We start from the raw sequence: 23,462 nt of genomic DNA on the forward strand, positions 1-23,462 counted from the left end.
CTATTAATAACAAATGCTTTAAATAATTTTTTACAGTGAATTAGTAAAATAAAATTGGTGTATTCCTGAAATAATTCACAAAGGGTAAGATTGGAAAGGACTATAGCGTGTCAACTCCAGCCTCCCTGCTCAAGCAGGGTCATCCCAGAGCACACTGCACAGGATTGCATCCAGATAGTTCTGGAATATCTCCAGTGAAGGAGCCTCTACAACTGCTGTAGGCAATCTGTTGCAGTGCCCAGTCACCCTCACAGTGAAGAAGTTCTTCCTCGTGTTCAGGTGAAATTTCCTGTGCATCAGTTTCTGTCCATTGCCTCTTGTCCTATTTATTCCTAAAATAATATTTCCAAATACAAGACTGCTATTTCATGTCTTCTTAGCAAGATAAAGTTCAGTTTGATTGAAATCATACCTTCTCTGAATCCTGAACATGACACTCCATTCTTCTGGTCCATGAAGAGCAGCTGACAAAACCAAAAAGCTGTTCCGATGGATGTTTATGAACTTCTGAATTCTTTTGGAAAACTCTTCTTCCCCTGTCCTGAGCAAGTCTTGAGTGTCTGACAGAATAAATGCAATGCCTATTGAGGAAACTTCTGTAAGTGTACAGGTCATGGCAGTAACGGGCTTAAGTTCTCACCACAAACTGGAAAGCACAATTCTTAAAGCAACCAGTAGTCTGAAACACAGTGGAACAGAACATGAAGGAATTTCCACATCTCTGACAGGGAGATTTGGCCAGTGATTACTATTCTTTTTTAGATAAAACTACAAATATCTCAGGTTATTTTTCTACCATAACATCTAAAAATCACCAGCTATTCCATCTACTCAAAGTAGGCACATCTGACTGCCTTTGAGAGCACATGCTTCAGGAACAAGCAACTGCTATAATGGAATGAATTTGGGGCAAATGCAAGGGCTGACTGAAAAGCTCAGGAAGTCCTGTTTGTAAATGAAAGAAACAGCTGTAAAATCTTAAAAGTTAGCTAAACAGTCTACCATGAAAAATGAACTTGCATCTGTCAACTTAAGCTGTTGTGAAAGGGAAAGTTAAGGCTGAAGTTTAGGAGGGTTAACACCTGAGCATACAAAAGTATGCTAGTCCTTAGAGCTCAGGCACATGGAAGTATCTCATCTACATGTCTAGAACATCTTCTGTTCTAGAAAGGAAAACCAGCTGTTTCATGTTTACAATTTCAGTGATTTCCTAATCAAATCCATTCAAATAATCCCTTTCTTGCCTCCTCTGCCACTACTAGCTGTGCAAAATCAACTTGGAAGTTGAAAGCCAGTGGCTCTTACATTTACACCCATGTATACTAAAGATCTTGATGGCAGCTTACATGCTTGTGGCATTTAGCATGTTTGCTCAGTTATAACACAAATTTACTGAACAGTTCAGCTGATGCTCACCAAATCTCATGTAGCTGTTGTATAACATGTCCAAAAAAAAAAAATTACAATGAAAGTGGTTAATCTCCAGCATTATCTGTTTCATCCTCTGATTTACATACACTCATAGCCCAACTCCTTCCACTACTGCACAACATCCCAACAAGGTAGATTTCATTCAGTTTAGTGTAGCCCACAACTAAATGACTGCCCTGACTCTGTACTTCTTTGGATTTTATGATTTAAAAGCATGAACTTTAAAGTAGTGTACCAGAAAGAGGAAAAATCACAGATCCAGTTTCCACTGATTCTGAATATCGAACTCGGTGTTGTTGCCTCTGCAGAACTGTAGAAATTTCATGATCCTAAATAAATTTTAAAAGGTTATTTTGAAAAGTTTTCAATCAACAAGTTAGAAATATTCTTAAAGCATCAGCTGGACCACCCTTTGGCACTGTTGTTCAAAAAGTATTTCTTATTCCACTAAAAATTAAAAAAGTACTAAAATGTTAAACATGATCAGTTTTGAAGTATTTGATTGGAAGTTACAAACACTGAATAATAATTATGTATGTGTATGTTCAGTTTGTCTTAGGAAACTCTTGCATTATGCATAAAGATCTTTTTTTTTACAGTCTGTTTTGGTAAGATGTGGTAATAGAGGATTTGCAGAAGTGAGGATCATACAGTAGCGTGTTTCTGTGACTGGTTAATTAGGCTGCATTATTTTCACAGATGTCAGCATCTCAGCTGGAAAATCGTTCAGAAATTTTGTATGGAACATGATTTTCTTTAAAGTTTTTTGACAGAAAGCAATCCACACAGGAAAAGTAGAACATTGCACTGTGCAGCATAATCATCTACAGAATGGAATGTGTTTGGATGTATTTTTCAGCCTGCAAAAAGCATTTCTGCAGTATGTTCCACAGAAGCTGCACGAACACACATATATTAAAGGTTAAATCACTGAGACTTTTTAGCTAATACCATGTTCTTTAACCTCCCCATTCAACACACAGCCAGCCTGCTTACGTAGGGAAGTGCCATGATTTAGTGGAAGAGTACAACAGAAAATCTGGATTGCAAGTGAACCTTGAAGGAGACATTAACCAGAAATGTCACGCTTTCAATTGTCTGGAAAGGGTACGCTCAGTGGCAACTGCTTGTAAGGTTTAGCTACATTTTGCAAAAAAATCTCAGCTTCAGAGCCACTGCTGAATTATTTAATGTACAAATATAAATAACATCTATATGAAAATGATAGCTCATAACCAAAACTGATACAGAAAAGCTGTAGGTGCACAGTTTGTGGTAACTGGGGCTGTGGCTGAGTCTCATCCCTAATGGGTACAGCTGTGAGAAGCAGGTGAGCAGCACTGACAGCAATAAGCCAGGGAGTGCCCAGGGGCACTGACCAACCACCAAAGGGAACAGAGGGCACACAGGTGCAGTGCATCAACAGGAGGGGATAAAAGGTGGGGACAAAGAACAAGAAGGGCAGATGGCTGCAGCCTTCTGAAGTAATGTGATGTTACTCTGGATGGGCAGAGACCTGAAGCCTTCTGATGTGGTAAGGTGTTGCTCTGTTTTAAAGCTTTCTGAAATGGTATGGTGATACTCTGTGTATTGTGGCTGCAACAAAAAGCCATCTTGGATTTGTATTCAGTTCCCTCCATTGCTTTGCTTATGAGGAGGCCTTACTAAGAGCAGTAGTTTTGAGTAGAGCTGGGGGTAGGAGTGAGTTATGCTGGTATAGCTGATGAAATCACTGCCATCCATTACCTCCCACCATATTATGGCACAAACACACACAGTTTACAGGCTGTAAACTCCAAAATGAGCAGGCAAGTAAGTATAGGCTTTAAAGTGAGGTGATTCAGGAATTACTTCAACATGGTTCAGCCATTTACACAGCAGAGATGGGATGATGATAACCTCGTCAGCCAAGCTAGCATAAGACATCCTTGCTTGTGAATCAAAGCTCTCTTGCCTCTAAATTCTCTCCAGCTGGCATGAAATTGGCCTCAGCTGCAGAAGCTAATTACCAGCTCCTTGACATACCCTTTCACTTTACTCGGGAACAGAGTCAAGGCTTCTGATGTTAACAGATAAAAAATACATATTAATATCTGTAAGACTCAGTATTTTAAACTGAATTATGTACTTACAGGGTAATGGTCTACCCCTATTTGATACTGCATAGGAAAAAATAAAATATTTAGGGAGAAATTCAGAAAAAATTCAGCAACGTTTCTGATGGAATTATTTATAGAGCAAACTGAAAGCGGCATCAGTGCAGTGCAAAAATGATGAGTCAGGAGAATATCCTAAAGCAGTGTAACTCAGAATAGCAGGTGGCAAGAATACTAAACAGATATGGAACTAGCTAGGATAAAATACAGTTGCACACAAAAATAACCAGTATTCTAATAGAAGCAGTTTCAGACTAATATCTGGCTTATCCTGAAAAAAATGTATTCATTGCCATTGATTAAAATATTTCCATATACATAATATAGGAAATTCTTTCAACCTTTCCTAGTGAGTCAGGTGCTGGCCTTGACAAGGGCTGTCCTACCTGCAGAGCCGTGCTCATAATGACCGTCGTTATCCACCTTGTCTGCTCCTGCCCACAGCTTTCTGTCATTTGCTTTCAGTGGTTTAATAGCTCTGCAGTGAGGTGTCTCTTCTGAAAAGTTTGAGAAAAGAGAGACGACAAATATTTCCCGCCAGTTAACGAGGTGAGATGTGTGAAGCACAGGGACACATTAAAGAGCTGATTAAAAAGCAGCGGAGCGCCGGCAGCAGCGGGAGGAGGCCGGGAGGTTCCCCTCAGCCTTTGCGCCAGCTGCTCCCCATGCCAGCCTCAGCCTGGCCCTTCCCCACCCCGAACCTGTCCTGGGGCAGCGCTGGAGCCCCGCGGCGCCTGTGCGAGGGGCAAAGCGAAGCGGGAGCCGGCAGCGGGGCCCGCCTCAGGCCTCGGCCTCAGCCCTCACACCTCAGCCTCACGGCGCAGCCCTCAGGAGCTGCCCGCGGCTCCGGGGACTGCTCCTAAAGGGCGGCCAGTTCTGCAGCTGTTTGTGGGTAAGAACAGGCCAAGTTATTTTCTATAGAAGTTATTTTCTATAGAAGTTTCCCAGGACAAAAATGCAAAAGCAAGAAACTGTTGTATTGCACTAAATCAGGCATGATTTCTTACAAGAGACAGCACCACTTTCAGTGAAAAAGAAATACTGAATGTGTTGAAGTTTCTTTTTTAATCATGGAAGAGGAAATAACACTTCCACATGGTCAGGAAGAGCTGGGGTGCTGAACCATTAAAAGCACTGGTACCCAGCTCTGCTCTTTAGCCAGGCACAAGTCTAGCTTCTCATACTGTCTTCTGAAACTGGTATTTTTACCAAAAATCAGATATTTTAGTAAAAACTTTTTCTTTTTAATCACTTTTAAAGCATTTTAAAACAGAAGAAACTAGCCTCATTTATGTATTTTTAGAATGTAATTATAAAGAAATACAAATACTGGATTTAGGCTCCTGATAGATACCTTTTTTCCCTGGTAGTCGCTTACTGTGCATGAAGTTGGACACCCCCAAACTCAGAATATCACTTGAGAAGCACCAAAGTACAATGATGGGTAAGTGTGGGACAATGAGAAAAACCCAAATCTTAACAGAAAATGCTTCCTATCAGTATTTTGCCTCCAGTTGTTACATGTTTACTCACGTAAATTATGCATGTTAATTACAGTTGGCAAATATTTACACCAGAAAGTATTTCTGCTTGTCACTTACATTTGACAGTAGCTGGTTTTTGAAATAAAAATAGGGCTTGTTCTGAGACAGAAGGTTCTCAGCAGAATGGACCCTGGACCCTGCACTGCCTCCTGTGTGAGGGCTGCCCTGGCCTAATGCTCGTTTGGGACATGCTGAGCCCCTGGGACTCTGCCCAAGGGACAATTCTGATAGAAGTTTGTTCTGCAAGACCATTTGAATATTTCACAACTTGGCTTTCTCTTTTTTTTTTTTTGAGCCTGAATGTCAGAACACTAATTAAGTAGAGCTCGGATTCAAAGAAAATAGATTTTTCTGAATTGTGTGTTCTTCATTCTTCTCCACAGAAGTTTCCTTTCCCAGAAGGGACTTCTGAGGAAAGCTATCTGATGAGCTGAAGTTATTTTCCTACTTACTGTTACCTCTGGACCATTTCTGACATTTGGCTAGTCTTAGCTTTAAATCTCAGAAGCATTTCTTTCCCACAAACCTACAAGGTGCATTTCACATAAAGGTGAAGTTGCAGGAGAGAGAAAGAACAGGGCTGAGTCTGGCAGCATATCAAATATTTCCTGGAAGCAGAGTACAGGACCCCACTTAGGCAAGAATAGAAAGATCTTGTGATTAGAACTCCCCTACGATGAAGATAATGGCATAAGCATTTGAATGAATAACTAATTTATGACAAGGCAACATCTAGAATCAAATTAGTGTTTCTCTATGTTCTCCTGGCCCATATCCTGTATGTTATACATCAGCTCCATTGTTTGATTTTGTGGGACTGTTACATAGGTATCTTCCTCTATGTATTTTTATATGAAATCTGATTGTCTATCTTCACACACATATCAACTGTCCTGTTCTCTGATGACACAGTCAAAGAAAAATCAGTATTTTCCTTTAAAGGAGAAAAACAAGTGAAGGTCCACTAAAGATGGAAAAGGAAAGTAAATTTTTTTTGCATTTACAGAGCACAAATAAAAATTCATGTCAGCATTCCACAAGTTGAATGAAATACAGTGACTCAGCATTTAACTTACACATAGGATTTATTATTTTCTGTCATACAGAAATCAACTAAGAACCTTGAGTATGTAGCATGAGGAAGAAGGGTTGTGGGACTATGCAACCATACACATATTCTTTAAACAGAACACTATGTTGACAAAAATTCATTTAAAAATAGGATTACTTAGACCCCAGCTTGTTATCTAGGTGTGGAAAGCAAGCAGGTGGGAATCATGCAAGCATTTGGTTTGAGAGCTTAACACCCTCCCCTCCCTCCACAGGATTGAATGGTCAAAATATTCCAGGACCATAAAGCCATGGACTACAGGTAGTGACTCAAACCTTTCTTCATATGCATCCCATTACACATATATTGGATTAATCTTGGTTACATGATAATCCAGATACATGATAATCTTGGTTACATGGTAATCCAGAAAATAGAGATTGAAGGGTTTTTTTCTCTACAGATACAGGAGGAGATTTTGTTATAGGCAGGAAGTTTGATTTATAGGTGGATTTCTTGTTTGTGGATATTAACTCATTTTATGAAAGTCACAAAAAACTTTTACACTACCTACACTGAATCTGGCATGTACACAGAGTTTGTCCTATCTGTACTGATCTTAATTAAGCACACTGATAGAACTCTACTGGCAGAATGTCATGCCACACTTGAAAAATGGTTATTAAAAAAAAAGTGAAGAATGAAAATTACTTCATTAAGGACAACTGTAAGAAAATTGCAAGAATTCCTACATTAAGGATTGCATAGGTGAGGATATTGTAGGTTAAAGTAAGTTGGTGAGATCAGTCTCAAAAATGTTTTATATATTTAAGGTACATGGGCCAAAATTTTTACTCCAGCAACTAGTCTCTCTGTCTAGACACATAAATAATGTGATCTTCATAAATGTGCATCTGATAGCACTCACACTGACTTAGGTGGGAGCTCAGAAAGAGTAGTCACTGTCATTGAGTGCATAAATACAAAGTACGATGGACTACCTGGGTAATTGGGCTGAGTCCCAAATTTGTGCATGTGAATCTGTGTTCAGGTTCACCAGAATACACTCTCTAGTCCAGTTAACAGTCATGATCTCTAAGTGTACAAACCCTATTTTGACCATCAGTGTCCTTGATAAATGTATCTAGTTACTGACTTACAGTCAGCCCCTCCAGATATTGAGGTTTGAGTTATTGAAGACATGTATTCATATTTTACAGTGCAATAGAGAAAGAACTTATGTTGCATGTAATGTAAAAAGTTAGGTTCTTAGGACTTTGATTTCTCTAACTGGACAATCTTCTGAGCAATCATTTAAGGAGAACAGGGAAGGAATTTAATGGAATTCCATTATTAATTATTTCATACTTTAACTGCATCTAGATGGTTCATCAGGATTAGAACCTCATTAAGTTGAGTACTGTATAAAACCACAAGTGTGCACAGTGCCTGCCCCCAGTGTCAGCTCCATTACCCTCTCTGAGAGGGAGAATGTTAAGCTGAAAGCCAGTCTGCAGATGTGGCTGTGGATTCACTTCTGTGTTTGCAGAACTGTGGCTTAATGGAGTGCAGATTGCAAAGAGAAGTATGAAAGGAAGGTCAAATGCAAGAAACAGGTGTGTGTGCATGCCTGCTCTGAAGAGCTTCTACTGGTTTTAGTTATCAAATAGAAAAAAAACAAATTTGTAAAAAAATGACCAAACTCAGTATTTTTCCCCAGCTGATATCCAGTTCTTAGATAAATCACTTTTCCCTGTTACAGGATTAGCTTCTTTAAAGACACAGTAGTTGTCAATGGGAAGAAGTAAAGTTTTAAATTAGCTAAAGAAGACATTTGAGCTGTCATTTTTCCAAAGTTGAACATTAAAGCTTATTTAAAAAAAATTGGATACAGCTTTTGTTCAAGAGAGAAAGATGAAAATCAGTATGGATTTTCTGCAAGAGATGAAAGCTTCTAATTATATTTGATTTCAGATCTAAAAGCCCATTTCCAGAGAATCATCTGTTGTAATAAAGCTGCAATGCTTCTCATTTTATCTTTTGTCCTCAGTTCCTATGTAGTCCTGGCAAGAGTGTCATCCATCAATGTAAAAATGTTAAATCACCCCAGTCATGAAATATTAACAGAATGCATACAATTATGACTCCTAAATTGAAGTCTTTCTAGCTGTAATTTGTCATACCTAGAATTGTACAATGTTATTAGTAGAATAAAACTAGAAAACTACGAAATATATATATTGGAAAAATAGCATTTCTAGTACATGCATGATTATAGACAGGTCCTGAGCCTCATTCAGCTGAGGTCAACAAGAGGGTTTTTTTGACACTAGTGAAAGCAAAATAATGAATTCCTAAATATCTTGGTTCTCAGCAACAGATGAATAACATAAGAGCAGTTCTTAATTCCTTCATGCAAAGGTTTAGGTTTTCTGGAGCAAAGTAGAATTAGCATGCTACTTACTATTTTCCAGATGGCAATAATGTATATTGAAATATATATAAAATAGTCTCCTACAGTATGCACCTACAACAGGTATGTGATTTTTTTTTTTTTTTTAAATCATATTCCCTGAAACAAACTGATAGACAATGCTAGGGGAACACTTCCTAGGGACAGTCTTTGGGAGAAACATAGGAAGTTCTCTAGTCCCTAGTTCTTCCAAAATAATAATAAAATTTGCCATCTCAAAACTTGAGTACAATTTTGAAATAATTAAAAACCTTAAAAAGTATGTTAGAAGATTATTAAACATGTACAGTTCAGTCACATATCATCCAGAACTTGAAAATATTGCAAGCTAGCTATATTTCTTGTACTCACTTATTAATATTTTCCAATGACACACAAAGTAGTTTTATTATAATGAGAATAGTTTAATCTCAAATATCTGTTTCCCATGAGCATTTTGTTTCTGCCTGCTGACTTCATTACCATTTTATATGCTATGGATGTTGATGAGGCCCTAAGAACCCCATCTAACTTACCCGTGCTAACTTACCCCATCTAAGTTACCCGTGCTTTTAGTAGGAGATTGGACTACAGACCTTTAGAGGTCAGTTCAAGCCTATGTTTTCCTGTATTGCTATGATTTTTCTGTAATTCTTTGATTCTGGAGGAAGCTTTTCTAAGGGAAAAACTTAAGAATTTATGAAGTGTCCTTTCCATTACCCCTATACCACAAAAGCAGATGTCTGGGTTTTTAATGCACTTATCTGATCACTTGTAGCAGTCCAGACTGCCTGCTGATCTCATTTCATGCTTACTTATCTCTTCTGATCTTCTCTGTATGTCTCAGCCTCTGCATTTCTTTTGCTGCACTACATAAACATGGTACAATCTCATGCATTGAAGAAGCAAACCAAAATATATTATTAACTGGGCTGCTCTTCTAACTGTTGTTTCTCTCTTAGTGGTTAGGCTCTGTTCCCTTCCTGCAGTTCTGTCAGGCTCTACCAAGCTGCTGTTTGTTGCCTTTGACTCTGTAGGCCAATTTCTCATTTTGACCATAGCCCCTTGGAACACTTTCCTAATCAACCTCAAAACTGGCATTTTATACTCATCTGCCTTGTGGGCTATGTTCAGTGAAGCCAGTGGTGCAGTTTTCCTCAAATGCTCTCATCCTCATTTGACTCCTGCCTCCGTCTTTTCATTTCCTCTGCTTCCCTAAGTTTTTTTTTTTAATAGGTTATTTGGAAGAACTCCCCCCCCCGCCTTTCCTGTACAGTTCCAAGCAGCCTGGCCTTCCCTTTTCTGTCTGCACTATGTCTGTTGGTGACTTACTCCACAAATACAATATTAGCTATTATCTGTATGTAAAAACCCTGCAGAGCTGCTTCTCCAGTCCAGATTAGACTCTAACTTTCCAAGTGAAAAAAAAGTAATTATGCCTACAGGTACCACTTTTGGAGGTCTAGTATTCTTTTAAACTTAGACTTTTAAACTTATACTGAATATACATACAAAACCTCTTTCCTTATTTTTCATTTTCATGACATGTCATTCAAGGTAGGCCAAATCAGGGTCATTATCTGAGACTGATTGCCTGGTCCTCTCCTTTAAATTTCACTGATAGTTTACTAAATATGTGTTGCTCTCTGTAGGATACAGCCATCTCTGCCCATTCACAGAACTATCTCAGGTAAGCTGTCACTTGCACCTGTTAACTGCAGCCTGGTCTTCTCAGGCTTTGACAAAGCAATTTCACTGCTCTTATTCCAAATACTACTGCAAGGGGAGTATTCTGACTGTGCCATCTTTTTAGTTTCCTCACTGACAGCCCTTCACTGTTTGCTCAGAGGTATCTATCTACCTTGTCTTTGCTTTAGAGGTCTTTCAGGACCTCATAATCACTATTCACTTGGAGCACATGGCACCACCTCTGTTTCTCTATCAAGTTTTCAAAGAAACCTTTATCCATTCTCTGCTGTTTTAGAGAAGAGGTGAATACAGTGATAAAATCACTGCCAGGAGGTATGAGGACTCCAGAAAACTCAGGTGACTGATACTATTAAACAAATAGCTACATACACCTGCTTTAAAGCTTGAAACATTCCCTTGAAAGAGGTCAGGGTCAAACAGTTTAGGCAGCACATAAGGCTGGTCAGGATTATACATTCTTCCACCTCCCTTGTTATCCAGCCTTCAAATCTCACCCTAAAGTTTCCCCTTCTCGTAATGCATACAGGAGAAAAAATGACTATTTAAACTGATGATGTGCTGAAACCATTGCTAATCAGCTAGACAAATATTGACACTCTCATTTTACTTTTCCATTCATGTGCATTTTTTTTTGTCTTTTGTCTTATCTTGGATTCTAACCACTCTGTGGGCAGTCTTTGTTTTTGCTCTTTGTTTGTACAATGTCTAGCCAGTGGGATGCTGGTCTGATTAAGCCTCACAGGCGCTCTAGTAACGCAAATTAAAAACAATACCACTTTCTATTCCTGCTACTCCTACAGACACTATCTGCCTGTGGGAAGCTGAATTCTATGGCTGCCTCTGTACCAACTGAACAATACCATATCCTAATCAGCGGGCTGCTGCAAAACTGCTCAAGGAATTGCAACAACAGCACTGGGGACTTGAAGAGAGAAGCTAATTTAAAGTAAATTAGCAAATAAAAAAAGTAAATGCAAAGACAAAAACCACAATTAAAAAAGTCCTGTATGTGATTGTATTTCATACAATACACTTGAAATTTTGTGTCAATTTTCAGTGTCACTTTATCAATTCAGTAAGAAGTTAAAAATATGGGCAAAGCAAAAAATAAACAAAAGAATCCCTTCTTTCACTTTCTGTCACTTTTCCTTTCCATCACTTCATCTTGTTTAACATGAGAATGCCCACTGTCAGAATATCGTCAGGATTTTAAAGCTGATTAAACTTTTTGGTAGACAACTTTTACTTTAGTGCTTTACACAGACATTAAAAACCACTATTCCTTGGCCTTCTGTAAGAGCTTCTCTTGAGCTTCATCTTTTACTATGGCCAGGACTATAGTTCTCTGTTTTACCCAAAAGATCATCACCTACTGCTGTACCTTGTAAACGTGAAAAATAGGTTTTCTTGATGTTTTGCACTTCTAAAGGTGGTTCTAACTCCCTCAATATGAAGACTGGGTTAAATACAGAGTATTATATTTATAATATTTTGAATTACAATATCTCAGATTATTTATCCTGCTGTTAAAAGGGCAGATGAAAGATTTTTGGTTGAGACTGAACATCTTCCTTCCATAAGTTTAGAATCTTCCACTGACATAAAGAGAAAGGAAGGTTTTCCTTTTTTTCCCTTACCTTGATATTAAAGAACAAGATAAATTTCTTCCTCCATTCATTTTGAGAATAAAACATTACTTTTACATATGTATCAGAAATTCAACAAAGTGCCTTGCTAGATAATTTTTTTTGCCTCAAAGATCTTTATTCTGTCAAATCCAGAGTCAAAACTTCTTTAATCATACACTAGGGCAAGTTCATATTTCCACAGAACTGAGTTTCTGACTATGAACCAAAAGAAATGAAGTTTGTCAAGTTAAGGTGCGCTGCTGGAATTGTGCAAAAGCTTGCAGAACTGACTGTGTCATTAGTGGTTACAGTCAGCTTAAGCCGTGTACTTCTGCAGTTTCAACCAGAATAGCATGTTAGTTAGCCTTTTACTCCTGTATGGCACTCACTCCTGAAGGCACTTCTGTTAATGACTAAGAGGAGGTAGAATACTTCCTTTTGAGATTTTAAGTTGAGTGAAAAACAAGCACTACTGTTTCCATAATGCAGATATCTTAAGGGGGTCCAACCTTTGCAGGGGAAAAAAACCCTGTATGTTTCAGGAGTTCTGACTAGGGAAGAATTACAAGAAGTTTCTCACTCCTTCCTCCCCTGTCAATCAGAAAAGACAATAATCAGTCCTATCCACACCCAAAGAGCCAAAAGCAGCAGAATTATCTGTATATCCTATTTCACTCTGAGTTACTGTGACATTTAGTCTCAATTTATAAAAGCTACACTAGAGATAATAATGAAGACGCAATAATCCTATTACTCCAAAAATGTGGCATCTATGCAAACACACAAAACCAAATTCCTGAGAATCTTGCTATACTTCAGCATGAGAACGTGCAAGTGTAATTAATTAATGCCTGAAGGTAATTCTAGTTAACATCGGACTTCAGACGTAACACTGACCACAACTTCAGATTCCGATGCACTTTTGGAGACATCAGACATGCTGTTTCTTAGAGCAGGAGCAACATTCTACCCACTCCTTTGAATTCATGCACTATGCCATTTAAAATGTTTACTTAAATATGTGCGTTTTCATGAAAGAAGCAGTGGTCTTCGTACAGCACAGACCCTGTGAAGTCTTAGATTTGAAGAAAAGGCAATTAAAAAAATTTATTGGAAACTTCTAAACAAAATAAACCAAAATACAAAAATCAAATCTGGAAGAAACAGATGAAACAAGCTGCTCATATTAACAAGGTCCAAGGCAGATTCAGATTGAAATGTTTTCTTTGAATATAAGTATGTTTTGCTGTCATTTAAAGTAGTGTTGGCACACATCACCTTTTGACACAACCATTCTGAATCTTTATTGTTGTAAAATGAAGTCACCATATTGGGGGGGAGAAGGAGAGGAATAGGTCTACTATAGTGCATTCATCTTTAAATTTTTGAGCAATGAGAACATTAAATGTCAAAAAAGAAGATAAAAGGGAGGGCAGAAACCCAGACTTTTCCTTTATGTTATCTAGTTTTTCTAACAATTCTAGAAAATACATGCTCAAGTTCATTTTTAGAAAAGGCATACATTTAAGTCTTGAAAAATTATTGTACTTGTGATTAAATCTAGATGATAAGTTAACATATTTACCTCATTTTATCAGAAAGATTGCCTCAGTATCAAGAATTGCTCGTTCTTGACTGATGCAGTATTTCATTAAGGTATGGAAACAACTCATCAAAAATAGATTTGGGGAATGGGTTGGAGTTCAGTTGCAAACAGCTGAAACCTTAATGATGGGTTTCCAGTTCAAGAATTGTCCATTCCCCTTGAGGGGACGAGCAGTCTTCAGATGAAAAGCTCGCCACTGTAATGCTTGCTGAGGAGTCGTCAAGTGGAGACATGAGCTCAGTCCACCTGCTGAATGTGTCAACCTGGGAGGTACCCTGAGGATTGGAGCCATCTCGTGCCAGAAACAGTGTCTGATTGATAAGACATTGTGCTAAGTTAAGGTCTTCAGGAACAGAGTTTTTGAAATCTATATGTGAGTCCTGCTCAGATAGCAATTGCCTGAGTAGAGTCCAGTCCTGTTCTGCAAACTGTTGATCTTCAAAATCCATCTCTAGATCTGCTGTTTCTGAATCCATCCTCTGCTCAATTGCTTCTCCAACATCCATCTCATATATTGGAGAAAGGGTTTTTGAAGGCCGATGTTCATACATGCAGGTTTGTGCCATTGTGTCATAATCATCTATGTCTCCTGAAATAATTCACAATACTGTACAATGTAAAAATTGTAGATGATCCTCCCCTCAGGGCTGTGTAGAGCAAAATTTAATTCATTCAGGAAGGACAATCCAATCAGGTTAAAAAAGGGGGAATGGAGGGTTATACAAAATTGACAAAATTTGAGGCATTTATTACCTATATAAAAACAAAGTATGATTTATAAATTAAGTTAAAGCAGCAATCACCACTGGTAATTAACAATAACCTCCATAATTATGTTTCTGATACAGAAAATGACAATGTAAATATACACTTAATGCACATGAAATTTCTCATTTACTACATAAATTAAATTTAGACCAGGAGGTGCATAAGAAGGAATTAATAGAGAATGATTATTGAATGGTAACTTAAGCTATGTCAGCTTAGAAGAGAATTAAAACCAAAATTGTTTATCCACAGGCTTATTTCTACACTGCACATGCAAGGGCAGCTGCAGGCAAGGGCAAGCAAACTTAAAAAAAAATAGTACAACTTTTAATGTCTTCTTGTTCTGTGGTCTGGCTGAACATAGATCATCATCAGTGTTTCATTACTCTCTAATACACAATAGTTTTAATCAACACTATTGCATATTTTTGATGGGATAAACAGACTGAATTATTGATATAAAGAAGACAAAACACAAAACTAGACAAGTATTCATCTAGCTACATGAAACAAGTTAGAACTTTTTTTGTATATAAGCATCAGTTCTAAGTATAATCTCTCTTTAGGAAATAAGCTTTTACTGGTAAAATTTAGAATTTTAGACATCTCATAAGCTCTAAAGCAGAGTTCAAACCTACTCCCACTGGTGTATATGGCAAATATTCAGTTATATTCAGTGGGAGAATGATCCAAATTTGTATATAATATATAAATAAATAAATTACAACAATAATGCATATAGCTGTTCAGGTAAACAGTTCAGTGCGCTTTAGTTAAGGTTATTACTTTAGTTATTGCACATCCCATTCAGACATACTATATGTTGTCAAGCAGACAAAACAAATACTAAGATTCCATCAAAAGCTGATGCTGTCAATGTTAGATTGGATCAAAAATAACTGAAGTACAGACAACTGCATCCAATCTTTCTTTTAGCATTACAGGAAATCTCTTTTCTTGTAGTCAAGTTTCTCATTGAACAGCAGGGTATTGACGGATATTTCAAACAGACAAGCATTCTCTACCCAGGTGAAATACTTAAAAATATTTAATACTGTTTCAGCCAAAATTACTTCAGTTCAGGATTCAATCCCAGACAAATTGCCAAAGCTTCCCCTATTAATTTGGTTTTGAATGACTGAATGTTTCTATTTCTGTACATTACCTGGAAGTAAATCAGTATTATCGCATTCAGTAGCTGCTGGTTGACTGTCTCTCACTTGACTTTCCTGAGTCAGCACCTGATTCTTACTGGCTTCTACAGGTTTTGCAGAGCTGCTCTTTTGCACATCAGAATTAGTTTCTCTCTGCTGAAGATCCAGATGACATGGTCTTTCTTGAGATTTTGCATCATTGTCTGAGTACTTATTGCACTGGTGAAATTCAGTAGCCACCTCATTCTTCATATTTACTTGCTGGTTTTCTCCTGGATGTGACTTCCTGCTGAATATACTTTCTCTGGGCAGTTTTGTTCAGTCATTGAAGCACCTTGATTCTCCTTTCCTGGGATTTCAGTACCCTGAAGATGCAGGACAGAACTTCCACTTTTATCCAATCTATTGTCTCTATCCTTTTGCTGTTTTCTATCCAGGAATCCCTCTTCAGTTTCCAATGAGTATCTTGAATAAAATCCAGTTCCATGGTGCTCTTGAGAAACATTGTCAAATACTTCTGAAGGAGTAAGAGACTCTATTGAGTGCTGACGTGAAGTGTGAGTTTCCGCTTTATCGTCGGCTCCCAATTCTTCACATTCATCTACTGAAAGTAAAACAGATCGCTTGAAATTTTTAGTTTTAGAAAACTCCTGACTTGCAGTATCATTTTCTGTTGCATCCTCAAAAGCTAAATTATCAATTCCTTTGAACTGTTGAGTAGGAACATTTGATGGGGGAAAGTTTTCTGCAACATTCTCTGCTTCAGATCTGTCATCTTCTGTTTCATCGGCAGAAGAAGAAACTTGGTCTGCTTCCTGAGTAAACTGAGCATTAACAAAAGTAGAACTTTTGCTTTCTCTAGTTGTGGTCCGTGAACTCTCTTGATGGGACCAAATTTTTCTTGGTATTTCATCATCACTTGTTGAATTAACACGAAAGAGATCAGAACCCTCTTTTTTCATTTTCACTTCTATTCTTAGGCTGCTGTCATAAATTTTTAATTCCTCAGGTGTACTTGTGTCACTGCTACTTCTTCCAAGAAAATCATGACATAACATAGTGCTGCATTTAGAAATCCCTCTTTCATTGGATCCCTCATCATCCTGAGAGCCTCCGGCATCATAATCTTCTGATCTTGGTTTTATATCATCAGAGGATGTGGTTGCACTGCCAGTATCTGATTCAGGGCTCTCTTTTGGATCTACAGCACCAGCACTCCAATGGTCCACAAAGGGAATTTCTGCATTTTCATGGTTTTCTGGCATTTCCATATGCTCTATAAGCTCTGTGTAATTAGGTGAATATTTTTCTGTTATTTGTTCTGTGGAACATTCTGAAGCATCGTCTAAATCTGTTGTAACTGATTTATATTCAGTCAAGGTTGATGTATCACACAGTTCATCAACTGTAAGAAATCCTTCCACATGGATCTGAGATGATACCTCATCCTCTTTATTGGTTACTTGGGAAAAGCTTGACAAAGCACTTTCACCATAGTTATGACCTGTTTCAGAGTTTATTTTATCACTCTGTTCATTACAGACTTTTGCTGCTTTTGAATCTTTCACCAGTTCTAAAACAATAGCCTTTTGATCGGTTTCCTTGGAAAAGTCTGAATATCCATCATTGGAAGACTGTGCATGACAGTGAAATTCAGCTGTATTGTCATCTTTGTCTGGATCTTCAGTCTTTCTAATTCCAGTCTGATCGCCACAGAGTTGTCTAGTTTCTATGTCATTTTGTATTGAAACATTCAGTTTATAAACAGTTTCTTCTGCAATTTGAGGAGAAGATTCAGATTGTATTTTGTATTGTGCAGTTTCAGAAGAATCTGGTAATTTTTGTTTATTGGATTGACAGGACTCCAGCAATTTATTGTCACTGCTATTTTCTGTGGCAGGTTTTAAAGATTCATTTGCAGAATAGCATTCATTATTGTCATGAAGCTGACCTGCCACAGCATCAGTTGTGTTTTTCTGAAGTTTCTGTCCTGAACCTCTGTGCTCAGAGGTGTGCACATTCTTCTGGACAACAGGAGAATCACTCCTTGAGTGCTTTTGGGCAGAGGACTGAGATTTTAATACAGCTGGTTTCTGTTTCGTGTCTTTACTATTTGTAATCTCAGTATTCTTTGATGGAGCCAGAGTCTTGGGTATTATTTTTGAAGTGGCTTTTGTTACAGGTGTTTGTGATTGTTTAATACTCTTCTTCTTAGCTGAAGGATGCTTTTCTGGGAGTGTTGTCTGAACTAGGTTTTGTAACAAATTTTTTTCTTCATTATGTTTTGGAGATGTTCCTGATTTCAGTGAATTTGGTGATTCCCCCTGAGGTCCTAACAAACAGTAAAAAAGACTATAAAGGTTGTATGTGCCAGTCACAGTATATTCACCAATTCTATGTTAATGTTTGTTTATGTTAAGAAACAAGTTACTCAACTTTAAATGTAATTAAGGGATTTAAGACTTGTTAAAGAATTAAGATTTGAAATAACAAATAGTAGACAAAAATACTGTCTTGGCACCTTTAAAGCAGTTAATAGAATATACATACAGGAATCACTTCAGCCCGTAACTGAAGCAGCCATCCCTAAAGTAGAAAGCAGCAGCTCTCTAATAATGCATACAAACACTACACAGCAGCTTAGCACAGGAAGTAATGAGTACTGTATTCAATTTATATTGTAGAGGAAATGAACAGAGGCAGAAAATAATTACATTAGTTATAATGTGATTACATTACCAGAGTTAATGTCCCTGCTCAGTCAGAAAATACTGCAAGATCTTTAATGACCACAAATTGGCAGAACCTGTGTCTTCTATATCACAGTGCATTTAAGATAATAAAACTTGAATATTGGAGCTCCATCCTTAACACCTTATATGCTTCTAAACCAGTGTTTCCCCTCTGTGTTCTACAGTGGCATTTCCTGCCCCTGCTATCAGTAGCTGTTGAAATTGAGTATTTGTTTGGGGCCAGTATCAGCCCCAAACAAATAGCACTACTGAGAGGGGGAGATAGGAAAACACCTAATTAGGGAGGCATAAAGCAGTCTGCAGTCCAGATCTTTGAGGCTTATTACAGATCCTCAACCTACAGAATTTCTGTTGAGCTCAGTCGTGGTTCCAAATGCAGAAGTGCAGGGGATCAGCAAATGGAAGACTCTGCAATGCAGATTAAACAAGCAGAAGAAAACACCGACTGGCAGTGAAAAGCGTCTTTTAAGTATTTTGAAGTTGACACATTAATTTGCATTTTACAGTTTAGGATTGTCACCAAAAGTGAAATATGGAAAAAACACAGAATTCTCCAGAAGATTTTTCAAAATACTTCTGCAAAAAACCAACCAAACCTCAAAGCTTTGCATTACAGTGGCAGATCACTGAACTGCTGTGTGAAACTTTACCTTGGTTCTTGGGAGAATTGGTAGGTGTGTTTTGAGTCTTTTGCTGTGCTGCAGAACTCATACTCACATTCCCTTTTTTCTTCAGAACAGTCTGTACATTTTGATCATTACACCCTTTTCCTGTTGGTTTTTTTGTCAGACTGCAAAGAAATCATTACATCCATTATTTCCAGGCTTAGATCTAGCAATGTTTAATTATATTTTAACAAGAAATATGTGTGTTTCAATGTGCACACGTATATGAACATTGAAAATGCAACCTAAAAGTAAACTTTTTGAAAATAAAAATTAAATATATATCTATATTTTTAATTTATATACAAACATGTATATATAATGACCCATTTCACAATGTCACTTCAGCTATCTTCTGTCCAGTTCAATCTAAACTATTCCAGAAATGGTAAATTTACACCACCTTGTGTAGTCATTAACTGTTCCAGCATGCAGAATTCTGAATGACCTATAACAGTTTAAAAATTATTAACATGCAACAGTCCAACACAAAAGCCAAACCAGTTTTATCTTTACAGCAAGGTTGCCAATAGCTAACTCAAATTGTTTTGCAAATAACATCCTACAGACAACCATTCTCAGAGTAAAAGGAACATCTAATGGTAAGCTTAATAGTTCACCTGAAACCTCTCTTCCCAAACTTAAACATATCTATGCACACATCTATGTAGCAGGATATGGTAACATACCTGCTTGTTGTGGCATTAGCCTCAAGTTCAGTCTTTTTTTTTTTGGTGGTGACTCCATTTGATACCTTCACAGATACCTTTGTTTTCACTACTGTAGAGTAAATTCAAAGTTAATTACAGAGGGAAATGCACTGCACATAAGTACCAAAAAAAAAATCTAATATATATGAAGTTCAGTTATTGAGAAGACCATACATGCTAAAGTTGTAAAATGTTTACTGGTTTAGATGGCTATTAATTGACCAAAAAGTCAGTTTATACTCATTTACAGGGGAAGAATGTAACTCTTAGCAATTTATAGTAGATTGTCTTAAAGCTTCCCTGGCTGGTTTTCAGTGTATGACCAGCCTGAGACCAATCAGAAGAGGACTTTAAAGAAAGAATTATAAAAATTTACCAGTCTGTTTTTTCCCTTCCTCTGTTGATTTGTCCTCTTTGGGTTCTTCTGTCTGTTCACCCGCAGTCTGGATATCCATGTTTGAATTTGCTGACTTGCTCGAAGTTGCTGCCACAGTCACCAAGGAGGGAGATTCCTTCCCTGTGGTTTTTTTCAATGGCTTTGTTTTGTTCTGCATGCTTGAGGTTACTGTCAGCACTTTAGGTCTGGCACCTGCAACTTTTCCTTCATGGTTCCTTAGTCCTTTGCTGCTTCCTGAATTTTTTTGTCCACTTGCAGATGATGTCTTTTCTATATCTTGCTTGGTAAGCATGCTTTCAGCCTTCACATTTCCATTATTTTCTATTTTTGTCTTTATAACAGCTCTAGCCTTTGGCAAAGCAGCTTTTTCCCCAGGTTTGGAATCCTTAGTAATCTTGGAAACTAATTTTTTGCCATCTTTCCCCTTTACATCCTCATGCTTTGAAGTCTTATTGACAGTGTTTCTATTGGTGGATGCATGTCCAGATGCTCCTAATCCATCAGATTTCATTTTATCCTGATTAGTGGAAGAATCTCCCCAGCAATCTTTCTTGCTGTGTTCTGCCCAGGAAGTATTCCTTATACCAACAGATGTACTTTTATTTAGCTAGGAAAAAAAATGGCATCAGAAAAAAACCCAAACAAAACATACTTGTAATGTATGATTTTACAGGATGACTTTAACCATTACCAAACAGTGTATCCACACAGAAATGTCAATATTGATTCTCTCAGGTAAAGAGGAACTCAAACATGGAGAATTAAGTGCATGAAAGGGAATCTGTGATACCAGTGTCATTGTGTCATTGCAATATATGCAAGATGGTCAAATCATGTGAAACCCATACTGGTTTTTTACAAATTAATAATGTAGTTTTGAGTGTGAGTTTCAACAGAAGAGTTGTTGAGGGCACTAATAAATATTTTTCAGAGCAGGGAGTGTAACAGACTCAGTGTTGTGGTGGCTTGTGATAATAGCAGAGATTCATTAGCTCAGTAGCAAACCATTTGCTCTGGGAAACAGATGAGTTTCATTATGTAGCAAGAGAGGAATGTGAGGTTCTGAACACAAATTCCTGCCTTTTATTTGAGCTTATCTGTTTGAAAATGTCGCAGAACACAGTCTAAGATGTTTCCAGTAGTCATTACTGATTCTGCAGAAACAGTTTACAAGAAAATACAGATTTTTCAAAAACAATTTCCATTAAACAATATGGAAAATAAGTATCAATTTAAACAAATAATGAAAATAGTTTTGTTTGCAATTATCTGAATGTTTTAAATGTTTGGATATAAATGTTTACCTGAGAACTGGTGAATACAGGTTTTTTGCCAAGTCTTCGGTCATCACCCTTGTCAAATGCCGCTGTAAAAGGAACAAGCAGTTTCTTCACTGTTTGGCAGGAAAGAAGGGGGACAGAAATCAAGCCAGCCTACTCAGTTAACATCATGTGAAATCAGAAAGCTCTTCTTTGGGTGCTGATTTACTCTAGAAAGGCAAATTTTGGTGACATGGCAAATGTTAAGTGGAAATACATGGCTTTATGTTTGGAACAAAAAATGTGGTATCTACAATGACATCACATAGCCATAAGCAAGTTACTTAACTCTTCTGTTTCTCATGTCCATAGTAAGACTTTTGTTTATTCAAGCTCAATTCATTTATAGCTAGCAGTGCACTGAGACCTTTAAAAGTGTACAAAATTTACAAAAAGATACCTTCAAATTTAGAGTACTAACAGCTTTTAAGTGTGTTGTTAATGATAAGGTATTTATTTATACTATATCAAGAAAAGATTAATTACATTGAAGTAAATTATATTAGTTTTCAAAATTGGCAAAGCCAATATACCTAAATGTACACAGTAAGGTCATAGTGCCTCTTTAGATAGCATGCAGAGTAATGTCATGAGAATTATCCCTGTGATTGTCATGTGGAGTTTTCAGGCAGTGAATGCCTTTTTTTCCATCTGATATACTATGGGAGGAAAGCAGTTTTCAACAAAGCTTCTGAATCAATTGCACTTGTAGAACACAAAAGGGATATTTATAGACACTGTACAGACCCAGAATCGATAGGTTTCATTTATGTCTGTATTCATATTTCAACTGGAAGAAAGGTTTTGCAAAAAATATATTAAAAATGTAGGCATTCAGTGCCTCGTGTTCTGAGGTACTATACATGGAAACATTTTTTTAATGTATAATACAAAAATTCTGCTGAATTCTTGCTAAAGATACTAAAAATAATTTTTATATAAGTCTCTAAAAATCACACAAAAGATATGCTGAAAATGGCACCCCAGGGATCTAATCCTTTTTCTAGCAATGACTCTGCATATTAATACATACCAATATATTAAGACAAAATCCTTATAAACTTGTGCCTAAGAAAACACAAGACAGGCTGTAAATGAAAAAACCACAATATCATCGCTCTTATTTTGGCATTTTTCCTCCTCTGTTATAGCCTTCTAAAGCTATATAGGCTAAATTTCTAGGAGCAAAGCCACACCAGAAATCTTTAAGATGAAAGTTGATCTAAGTTATCCTACATGCATTTCACCTGAAGATTAAAATTTGTCTAGCAATATTGTACGATTGCTTTGCCTGTAATTAAAACCAGATAATTCATGCAAACATTTCTGCCTTTTTATATATAAAATATATGCAACTTTAGTCAGAATTTAACCTAAAAGAAAACAAAACAATTTTTGGCAATATGGAGTTTGGAAAATTAAGACACACCTTGATTTTAAATATTTCTTTCTATTGAAAGCACTAATGTAAAGTAGCCAAAGCATCATTCACAATAGGGACACAAGCATCTTAAAAGTAAACCACCCCAAATGAGAACAACCCACCCTTTTTTCTAAAGACAACTCCTCCACTTCTGAAGGATTTTATAATCAAGAAGCAATCCTATCCCTGTTCTACAGAGTAGTATGAGATATTACTTGACTACATTCCTAAATCATGCTTAGACAGACTGTCATTGCATCTTTCAGCATGTAATTGTAGAATAAAATTTGCATCTACCTCTAGGTATATAATTATGAAATTGCTACTAATGTCTTTAAGGATATAAAAATGTCCACATCTCCTTCGAATCAAAAGTGATTTGAATTCAGAGCAGTATTTAACATTCTTTTCTTTTACAACACTGTACCATCAAAGCTAATATTAAACCAGAACCTGAACTCCATCATCAGTTCCACATCCTCAGAATACTCGTGTACTTCAAAACAAAGGAGCATTCAGAACAAAAACTCCTTTTTGCTGGAAGTGCTGTCTGTTCAAATGTTGAGAGCACACCATGCAGCTCCTTGGGGGCTCTCTGCAGCAGCACACACAAGATCACAATGCCAGCCAGCCGAGCAGCCCAGCTCTCTGCATTTGCTCCCAGTGCACAGGACGAGCATTATGCAAGAGACGAG

General features: G+C 37.2%; 2 protein-coding genes across 2 annotated transcripts in view; both read right to left on the reverse strand.

Annotated features, from left to right (window-relative positions):
- The window catches only part of C9H1orf146 (chromosome 9 C1orf146 homolog), a 26,499-nt gene extending 3,943 nt beyond the window's left edge, over window positions 1-22,556 (reverse strand). Inside the window, exons 1-5 of the mRNA XM_036387492.2 lie at window positions 22,378-22,556; window positions 21,330-21,391; window positions 3,974-4,084; window positions 1,667-1,760; window positions 413-581 (exon numbers count right to left, since the gene is read on the reverse strand). Of these exons, the coding sequence (XP_036243385.1) occupies window positions 413-581; window positions 1,667-1,760; window positions 3,974-4,042 (332 nt within the window). The 5' untranslated portion in view covers window positions 4,043-4,084; window positions 21,330-21,391; window positions 22,378-22,556. The remainder of the gene's footprint in view (window positions 1-412; window positions 582-1,666; window positions 1,761-3,973; window positions 4,085-21,329; window positions 21,392-22,377) is intronic.
- LOC129046759 (BTB/POZ domain-containing protein 8-like) lies at window positions 6,198-15,869 on the reverse strand. The gene is made up of 2 exons (XM_054515716.1): window positions 15,512-15,869; window positions 6,198-14,167 (listed from the first exon to the last, which is right to left on the reverse strand). Exons 1-2 carry the CDS (start codon window positions 15,750-15,752, stop codon window positions 13,698-13,700), a joined length of 711 nt encoding a protein of 236 aa, XP_054371691.1. The 5' UTR covers window positions 15,753-15,869; the 3' UTR covers window positions 6,198-13,697.
- Window positions 22,557-23,462: the final 906 nt, after the last annotated feature.

This window comes from Molothrus ater, chromosome 9, assembly GCF_012460135.2.
Source record: "Molothrus ater isolate BHLD 08-10-18 breed brown headed cowbird chromosome 9, BPBGC_Mater_1.1, whole genome shotgun sequence".
Taxonomy (NCBI): Eukaryota; Metazoa; Chordata; class Aves; order Passeriformes; family Icteridae; genus Molothrus; species Molothrus ater.

What these genes read in the sequence shown, in the direction of transcription:
- LOC129046759 (XM_054515716.1), bottom strand. Translation starts at nt 15,752, where the DNA reads ATGAAGAATGAGGTGGCTACTGAATTTCACCAGTGCAATAAGTACTCA. An exon ending in TAATACTGATTTACTTCCAG is followed by an intron (nt 14,168 to 15,511) that starts GTAATGTACAGA and finishes GAATTATTTCAG; the next exon opens with GAGACATAGATGATTATGAC.